Below are 9240 nucleotides of genomic sequence, written 5' to 3'. Positions count from 1 at the left end.
TTTATTCTCTCCTTTTTAGAACCACACGTAAAATACCTCTAATGAAAGCAGCTGTGTGTCTCTCTAACAGCAACCTTGGGGCCAGAATTCAGTTTACAATCCTATCCTCTAACCCATCCCCTTATCTCCTCTCTTGTCCTTCAGACGGCCCTATAAAGCCTGCAGCCTGGCACACTCAAGCTGCCGTCGCTGTCACCTACGTTACAGTATGCTGCCTGCCGTGGTGAAGCTCTGCTGTGGAATCTCCTACCCTCACCTCAGGACCATGGCAGGTAAAAACATACAACTATATATCATCTTGGTTGTGTCCCAAGTGGCTCCCTATTCCCTATATAGTGCATTACTTTTGACCAGGGCACTACAGGAGGTCATTTTGGATGCAGGCCTGGAGAGAAGCATCCATTTTCTCTCCTTCCTTAGATTGTAGGATTACCGTGTCTTGCACACTGCACATAGCCTGGTCCCAGATCAGTTTGTGCTGCCTTGCCAACTCCCTCCTATGGTCATTGTAAGACAGCGCAAACAGATCTGGGACCAGCCAGTGCACGTGCATCTGGATGGAGTTATCTATTGTTGCTGTTAATACTATGGCGTCTTGGCTGTGACTAGTAGTAGTCTTAATTTGTGGAGAGAAATCCTGTGAAGTCCTCATCAAAGTGTACAGCACTTTGACTTGCAGAATGGATCAAATGCAGCCTGAGTGGCAGCCTGTGTCATGCTAAACATGTCTGGCTTGATAATGAGCAATGAAGTTGACAAGAGAACAAACAGATCTGGGACCAGGTTATAGTAGGATACAACAGATCTGGGACCAGGTTATAGTAGGAGACAACAGATCTGGGACCAGGTTATAGTGGGAGACAACAGATCTGGGACCAGGTTATAGTGGGAGACAACAGATCTGCGACCAGGTTATAGTGGGAGACAACAGATCTGGGACCAGGCTATAGAAGGAGACAACAGATATGGGACCAGGCTATAGAAGGAGACAACTTATCTGGGACCAGGTTATAGAAGGAGACAACAGATCTGGGACCAGGTTATAGTAGGAGACAACAGATCTGGGACCAGGCTATAGAAGGAGACAACAGATCTGGGACCAGGCTATAGAAGGAGACAACAGATCTGGGACCAGGCTATAGAAGGAGACAACGGATCTGGGACCAGGCTATAGAAGGAGACAACAGATCTGGGACCAGGTTATAGTAGGAGACAACAGATCTGGGACCAGGTTATAGAAGGAGACAACAGATCTGGGACCAGGCTATAGGAGACAACAGATCTGCACCCAGCTATATTAAAAGATTACGGCTCTACAAATGAAAGCTGACTCTTGCTATATTGTTCATCCTACGACAGGACTGCAACGGCTAGCTATCACAGCGATCGGCAGGAGCTAGCTCACATGCAGAGGAATGGCAGACCCAACTACCAGCATGGACCAGCCATATGGGTTGGCAGACTGGCACCGCCTCAGCATCAACACAGTGGTAAGTCTGACGATGATACACACATTACACACATTTTCAATTACATTATTATTTTACACAGAGCACAAACTGCCCTTATTTTAGTTATAATACACATGTTCAAGGGCATTACTTTTTCCTATAACTTGTCCTGACCATTGAAATTAAACAGCTTCAATAAACTGAGTAAAGTGAGTGCTGCTGTGAGGCTGTTTTTCATGTGTGTATGTAAACGTGTTACAGAGAGCTCCGAAGAGAGGTAGTATCCCATCCCGTTGAAAGAGAGGAGCTGCTGTACATAAGGAGTGGGCACGAGGCGCTGACCAAGGCTCTGACATTGTTGAGGATAAGAACGGATGGAAAACAGAACTCACAGAGGTAGTGCATCATCCATACATCATCGTTGATTAAAGAGGCAATCTGGATTTGTATATAGATTTTTGTCAAACCATCCTGTATTTTCCCTTTAAAATATGTTGCTTCCTGTGTTCATGCATATCTTTTCAATCTCCACAAATAGCTATGGAAACCTTGTACTGATGTCAAACCACCAAACTGTCATATAAGACAAGGGGGTACATGATCTGAATAGCTTACCAATAGATTACAAGGTATCCTGTCTTCAAACCCTTAAATCATTGACATGGCACTTTGTGCTGCATACTGTTGCCACAATTCTAACTTCCTAACATTTTACATTTTAGTCAATTATAGCAGACGTTCTTATCCAAAGCAACTTACAGCCTGTGCATTCAATTTAGTTTAAAGTTGGGAACTTTTTTTGTAGGAGAAAAATGCACTTTCCATAATCTCAGAAGCCAGAAACCAAATGTGTTATAGTTATTTAATAAGGATCCCAGTAGCTGTTCCAAAAGCAGCAGTTACTCTTCTACTGACAGTCTCTCACAAGAGACTTAACTTTATGAAACGGTTGTTTGTAAAGCTGCATACTAATGCCACATATCCAAACTTTCTCTTTCCGTTACTTGACATTTAGGAAAACTTGATCTAAATAGCTATTACCATGGAAACCTTGTACCGGTAATATGCATATCAAATCAATTCAAATGTTATTGGTCACATGTTTAGCAGATGTTATTGCAGGTGTAGCGAAATGCTGTTTTTCTAGCTCCAACAGTGCAGTAATATCTAACAATTCAGAACAATACACACAAACCTAAAAATAAAAGAATGTAATTAAGGAATATATAAATATTAGGATGAACAACATCGGAGTGGCATAGACTAAAATACAGTAGAATAGCATAAAGTATATAGATATGAGATGAGTAAAGCAAAAATATGTAAACATTATAAAAGTCACTATTGTTCCATTATTAAAGTGGCCAGGTTACATAACGGGTGGAAGTCGCCTAGTATGGCTATTTAACTTTCTGATGGCCTTGAGATAGAAAGCTGTTTTTCAGTCTCTTGGTCCCACCTTCTGCGATGATAACGGGGTGAACAGGCAGTGGCTTGGTGGTTTTTGTCCTTGTTGATCTTTTTGGCCATCCTGTGACTTCCGATGCTGTAGGTGTCCTGGAGTGCAGGTAGTTTGCCCCCGGTGATGCGTTGGGCAGATAGCACCATCCTCTGGAGAGCCCTGCGATTGAGAGCGGTGCAGTTGCCGTACCAGGCTGTGATACAGCCCAAGAGGATGCTCTCAATTGTGCATCTGTAGAAGTTTGTGAGGGTTTTAGGTGCCAAGCCAAATTTCTGATTGTCGGTGATGTGTATGCCGAGGAACTTGAAGCTTTACACCTGCTCCACTGCGATTCCGTCGATGTGGATAGGGGYGTGCTCCCTCTGCTGTTTCCTGAAGTCCACGATCAGCTCCTTTGTTTTGTCGACATTGAGAGAGTGGTTATTTTCCTGGCACCACACTCGCAGGGCCCTCACCTCCTCCCAGTAGGCTGTCTTGTCATTATTGGTAATCAGGCCTACTACTGTTGTGTCATCTGCAAACTTGATGATTGAGTTGGAGGTGTGCGTGGCCACGCAGTCATGGGTGAACAGGGAGTACAGGAGGGGGCTGAGAACGCACCTTTATGGGGCACCTGTGTTGAGGATCAGCGAAGTGGAAGTGTTGTTCCTACCTTCACTACCTGGGCGGAGGCCCGTCAGGAAGTCCAGGACCCGGTTCCACAGGGCGGGGTTCAGGCCCAGGGCCCAGAGCTTAATGATGAGCTTGGTAGCGGGCCGTGTGGGTGGCCCTGTGTTAACCTCAAAGCGGGCGAAGAAGGTGTTTAGCTTGACCGAATGCAAGACGTTAGTGTCCGCGACGTGGCTGGTTTTCCCTTTGTAGATGCCACACTGCCAAAAAGTTGTAACTCTGGAGTAGAGAAATGTTCTGTAATCTCAGGACCAAATGAAGTAGAAAGACTATCACAGGAGAACGTTTAGTAAAATGTGTTCTATAGAAAAACAGGACATCATTAGAAACCTTCCTGAAACTGTGTTGTTAAAGGAAACCATAAGGAGGCCACATTACAACAATTCCTGTAACTTTCTGTCGTAGGACAACGGGGATGTGATCTACAGTAAAGTGTTGTCTGGGGACAGGAAGGTCTTCAGACTGGAGACTGTGTTAGACGCCACCCCAGAAGAGATACATCACATCCTGTGGAAGGTGGAGCTGATGCACCAGTGGAACCCAAGCATCAAAAACATCAAGGTAACTGGTCCATCATAGTAGCGTAGTTGTTGGTCAATGTGTAATCTTAACACCTCCCCCTTAGGAAATCATTGATGTTCTGTTCTCCTTGGTCTCCATCCATTATGGCATCCTTTAGATTGTTATTCTACATATACACATGTGTTATTATCCAACTGGAATACTATTTACCTGCTAAGTATGTGTATTATGGTCTGTAAACTGTGAAATATTTGTAATAAGGTGTTTCTAAAACTATTTATATTATTAATGCTATTATTATAACAACTATTATTATTATTATTACAATTTTAATTGTATTACTTTGTTTATTTATTTTTCCTTTTTTCCTCTGTGTATTTAGGGGTGGGGGGAGCGGGAGGCATTAGGAAGGGTGGGAAACAGGGAGGGGGTCGGGGATCAATAGGGAATGTTCTGAAGGATTAGGGGTAAATAAATAAATAAAAAAGCAACGTGACTGTACAAATTATAAATAAATAAAAAATATTGTTTATATATCTTCTTCAATAAAATATTATGAAAAAAAGAAAACAACGTCAAGATAAGCAGACTCATCTAAGCTGACATATGGAATTGTTTTAAGATGGGCATACTATGGATCATTCATCTAAACTGACATATGGAATTGTTTTAAGATGGGCATACTATGGATCATTCATTTAAGCTGACATATGGAATTGTTTTAAGATGGGCATACTATGGATCATTCTGCTTTTTTATTTAGAATTGTAGGACCCCTTTAGGTGTAAAAAAATATATAAYAAAATAATTTGATAAAATACTGAATTTGGCCTGTACTACTATAAGCACATGGATGGTACTGACTTCAGACGAGTCCCCTGACATTTGTGGGGGTCATAGAGTGTTTCTGACACTACAGACATTTTCTTGAGGAGACCGATTTTGTGGGGACGGTCTCATGGTTTGACCAACACCGCTCTAGCTCTGCCACCTTCCACCGCAGACGCGGAAGTGCGACATTGGCGGATGCGGTGGATTGAGACGCATTCTATGCATTCTAAACAGATACCATATCTCTAGCTTAAACTAGAGATTTTGACGGGGAATTGTTTATTGTGTTACTTAGATTGACGTACCGGTGTGTCAATCGACTATAGGGGTTTAAATAATTCAGTAAATCACTTGATAAAAAATTAGGTAAGCATAAAACAGTCAACAACTTCAGGACTACAGACCCCCAGAAATTGTCAGTCCGCCCTCTAGTGGCGAACGTAAGAACTGCACGGTCAAATAGGAGAATAATATATATTTTTATAGAGGCACACTGAAACAAGAAACGGGACACGGTGTGTAAATGATAACACATCAGTGCAGGAAATGAATACATGGATTAAAATACTGGAAGTGAATGCTGGAATTAAACAATTAACTATGTAAATGAGAAAAAGCTGTATGCATTAAGGAAATAGACACCTGGCTCAAATAGAAGCCTGTCTCTAATAAAGGCCTGTTGTGTTCAGTGAATTAAGCAAATAACCACCCGGGCTATTAATTGAAGTTTTACGGTAGACATGGACCACACAGTGTCAATAGTCGATAGTGTCGCTAGTTTTACGGTAGACGTGGACCACACAGTGTTGATAGTTGATAGTGTCGCTAGTTTTACGGTAGACGTGTACCACACAGTGTCGATGGTCGATAGTGTCGCTAGTTTTACGGTAGACGAGGACCACACAGTGTCGATAGTCGATAGTGTCGCTAGTTTTACGGTAGACGTGGACCACACAGTGTCGAATAGTCGATAGTGTCGCTAGTTTTACGGTAGACGTGTACCACACAGTGTCGATGGTCGATAGTGTCGCTAGTTTTACGGTAGACGTGTACCACACAGTGTCGATGGTCGATAGTGTCGCTAGTTTTACGGTAGACGAGGACCACACAGTGTCAATAGTTGATAGTGTCGCTAGTTTTACGGTAGACGTGGACCACACAGTGTCGATGGTCGATAGTGTCGCTAGTTTTACGGTAGACGTGTACCACACAGTGTCGATGGTTGATAGTGTCGCTAGTTTTACGGTAGACGAGGACCACACAGTGTTGATAGTCGGTAGTGTCGCTAGTTTTACGGTAGACGAGGACCACACAGTGTCGATAGTTGATAGTGTCGCTAGTTTTACGGTAGACGAGGACCACACAGTGTCGATAGTTGATAGTGTCGCTAGTTTACGGTAGACGTGGACCACACAGCGTCGATAGTTGATAGGTCGTAGTTTTACGGTAGACGAGGACCACACAGTGTCGATAGTCGATAGTGTCGCTAGTTTTACGGTAGACGAGGACCACACAGTGTCGATAGTCGATAGTGTCGCTAGTTTTAGCGGTAGACGTGGACCACACAGTGTCGATAGTCGTAGTGTCGCTAGTTTTACGGTAGACGTGGACCACACAGTGTCGATGGTTGATAGTGTCGCTAGTTTTACGGTAGACGAGGACCACACAGTGTCGATAGTTGATAGTGTCACTAGTTTTACGGTAACGAGGACACACAGTGTCAATAGTCGATAGTGTCGTAGTTTTACGGTAGACGTGGACCACACAGTGTCGATAGTCGATAGTGTCGCTAGTTTTACGGTAGACGAGGACCACACAGTGTCGATAGTCTTTACAACACCAGGAATATCACACTTGTCTTGTGACATTCTGATGAGGGAAGACAAACTACACGGCAGATCCTGTGTCTTCAGCTGGCATTATAAAGCCTTCGTCCAACTGGCATCCTATTCCCTATACAGTAACTAGTTGTGACATGAGAAATCAGTGCACCATATAGGGAATATGGTCCTATTTGGAGACACTAGCAGTACAGTAAATGATATTGTATTGTTAGTCTGTCTCTTGTGTTGAAGGTTCTAAAGCAAGCTGGCCCGGAAACCATGGTTACGCACGAGGTGTCAGCAGAGACAGCCGGCAACCTGATAGGCCAGAGAGACTTCCTGAGTGTGAGACACTTCTCCAGACAGGAGTCATGTATCTATCTGGGGGGAGCAGCCCACGCACTGGAGTCCTTCCCTCCTCAGAAAGGCTTCGTCAGGTAACAAGAACACGGGCTTTGCTCGGATAAGCCTGGCTCCATATAGTTGGATATACAGTGGGGAGAACAAGTATTTGATACACTGCGATTTTGCAGGTTTTCCTACTTACAAAGCATGTAGAGGTCTGTAATTTTTATCAAGGTCTCTTCAACTGTGAGAGACGGAATCAAACAAAAAATCCCGAAAATCACATTGTATGATTTTTAAGTAATTAATTAGCATTTTATTGCAAGACATAAGTATTTGATACATCAGAAAAGCAGAACTTAATATTTGGTACTGAATCCTTTGTTTGCAATTACAGAGATCATACGTTTCCTGTAGTTCTTGACCAGGTTTGCACACACTGCAGCATGGATTTTGGCCCACTCCTCCATACAGACCTTCTCCAGATCCTTCAGGTTTCGGGGCTGTCGCTGGGCAATACGGACTTTCAGCTCCCTCCAAAGATTTTCTATTGGGTTCAGGTCTGGAGACTGGCTAGGCCACTCCAGGACCTTGAGATACTTCTTACGGAGCCACTCCTTAGTTGCCTGGCTTGTGTTTCGGGTCGTTGTCATGCTGGAAGACCCAGCCACGACCCATCATCAATGCTCTTACTGAGGAAGGAGGTTGTTGGCTAAGATCTCGCAATACATGGCCCCATCCATCTCCCTCAATACGGTGCAGTCGTCCTGTCCCCTTTGCAGAAAAGCATCCCAAAGAATGATGTTCCACCTCCATGCTTCACGTTTGGGATGGTGTTCTTGGGGTTGTACTCATCCTTCTTCTTCCTCCAAACACGGCGAGTGGAGTTTAGACCAAAAAGCTCTATTTTTGAACATCAGACAAACATTCTCCCATTCCTCCTCTGGATCATCCAGATGGTCATTGGCAAACTTCAGACGGGCTGGACATGCGCCTGCTTGAGCAGGGGGACCTTGCGTGCGCTGCAGGATTTTAATCCATGACGGCGTAGTGTGTTACTAATGGTTTTCTTTGAGACTGTGGTCCCAGCTCTTCAGGTCATTGACCAGGTCCTGCCGTGTAGTTCTGGGCTGATCCCTCACCTTCCTCATGATCATTGATGCACGAGGTGAGATCTTGCATGGAGCCCCAGACCGAGGGTGATTGACCATCATCTTGAACTTCTTCTATTTTCTTCTATTTTCTAATAATTGCGCCAACAGTTGTTGCCTTCTCACCAAGCTGCTTGCCTATTGTCCTGTAGCCCATCCCAGCCTTGTGCAGGCTACAATTTTATCCTTGATGTCCTTACACAGCTTCTTGGTCTTGGCCATTGTGAAGAGGTTGGAGTCTGTTTGATTGAGTGTGTGGACAGGTGTCTTTTACAGGTAACGAGTTCAAACAGGTGCAGTTAATACAGTAATGAGTGGAGAACAGGAGGGCTTCTTAAAGAAAAACTAACAGGTCTGTGAGAGCCGGAATTCTTACTGGTTGGTAGGTGATCAAATACTTATGTCATGCAATAAAATGCAAATGAATTACTTAAAAATCATACAATGTGATTTTCTGGATTTTTGTTTTAGATTGCTCTCACAGTTGAAGTGTACCTATGATAAAAATTACAGACCTCTACATGCTTTGTAAGTAGGAAAACCTGCAAAATCGGCAGTGTATCAAATACTTGTTCCCCCCACTGTAGGGGCACTTGGACCAAAGCCTGTTTATGGCTCATAGAGTTGGATAGAGGGTGCGCTTGGACCAAAGCCTGTTTATGGCTCATAGAGTTGGATAGAGGGCGCGCTTGGACCAAAGCCTGTTTATGGCTCATAGAGTTGGATAGAGGGTGTGCTTGGACCAAAGCCTGTTTATGGCTCGTAGAGTTGGATAGAGGGCGCGCTTGGACCAAAGCCTGTTTATGGCTCATAGAGTTGGATAGAGGGCACGCTTGGACCAAAGCCTGTTTATGGCTCATAGAGTTGGATAGAGGGCGCGCTTGGACCAAAGCATGTTTATGGCTCATGCTGTCACAGAAGGGTCATTGCAAAGGTTATTTGATATAAAGGTTATTTTAGGTTCAGTTAATAATCAGCTGTAGTGT

General features: G+C 43.9%; 1 protein-coding gene across 1 annotated transcript in view; it reads left to right on the top strand.

Annotated features, from left to right (window-relative positions):
* Positions 1-208: 208 nt before the first annotated feature.
* Positions 209-9240, top strand: part of star2 (steroidogenic acute regulatory protein 2) — a 22540-nt gene continuing 13508 nt past the window's right edge. Inside the window, 8 exon segments of the mRNA XM_070441569.1 lie at positions 209-272; positions 1360-1389; positions 1392-1421; positions 1424-1487; positions 1713-1798; positions 1801-1847; positions 3988-4143; positions 7011-7195. Coding sequence (XP_070297670.1) covers positions 209-272; positions 1360-1389; positions 1392-1421; positions 1424-1487; positions 1713-1798; positions 1801-1847; positions 3988-4143; positions 7011-7195 — 662 coding nt within the window.

The sequence above is a fragment of the Salvelinus sp. IW2-2015 genome, unplaced genomic scaffold, assembly GCF_002910315.2.
Source record: "Salvelinus sp. IW2-2015 unplaced genomic scaffold, ASM291031v2 Un_scaffold4285, whole genome shotgun sequence".
In the NCBI taxonomy this organism is placed as follows: Eukaryota; Metazoa; Chordata; class Actinopteri; order Salmoniformes; family Salmonidae; genus Salvelinus; species Salvelinus sp. IW2-2015.
Note: the sequence above shows the minus strand (reverse complement) of the source record. Positions and strands in the feature narration are given on the sequence as shown.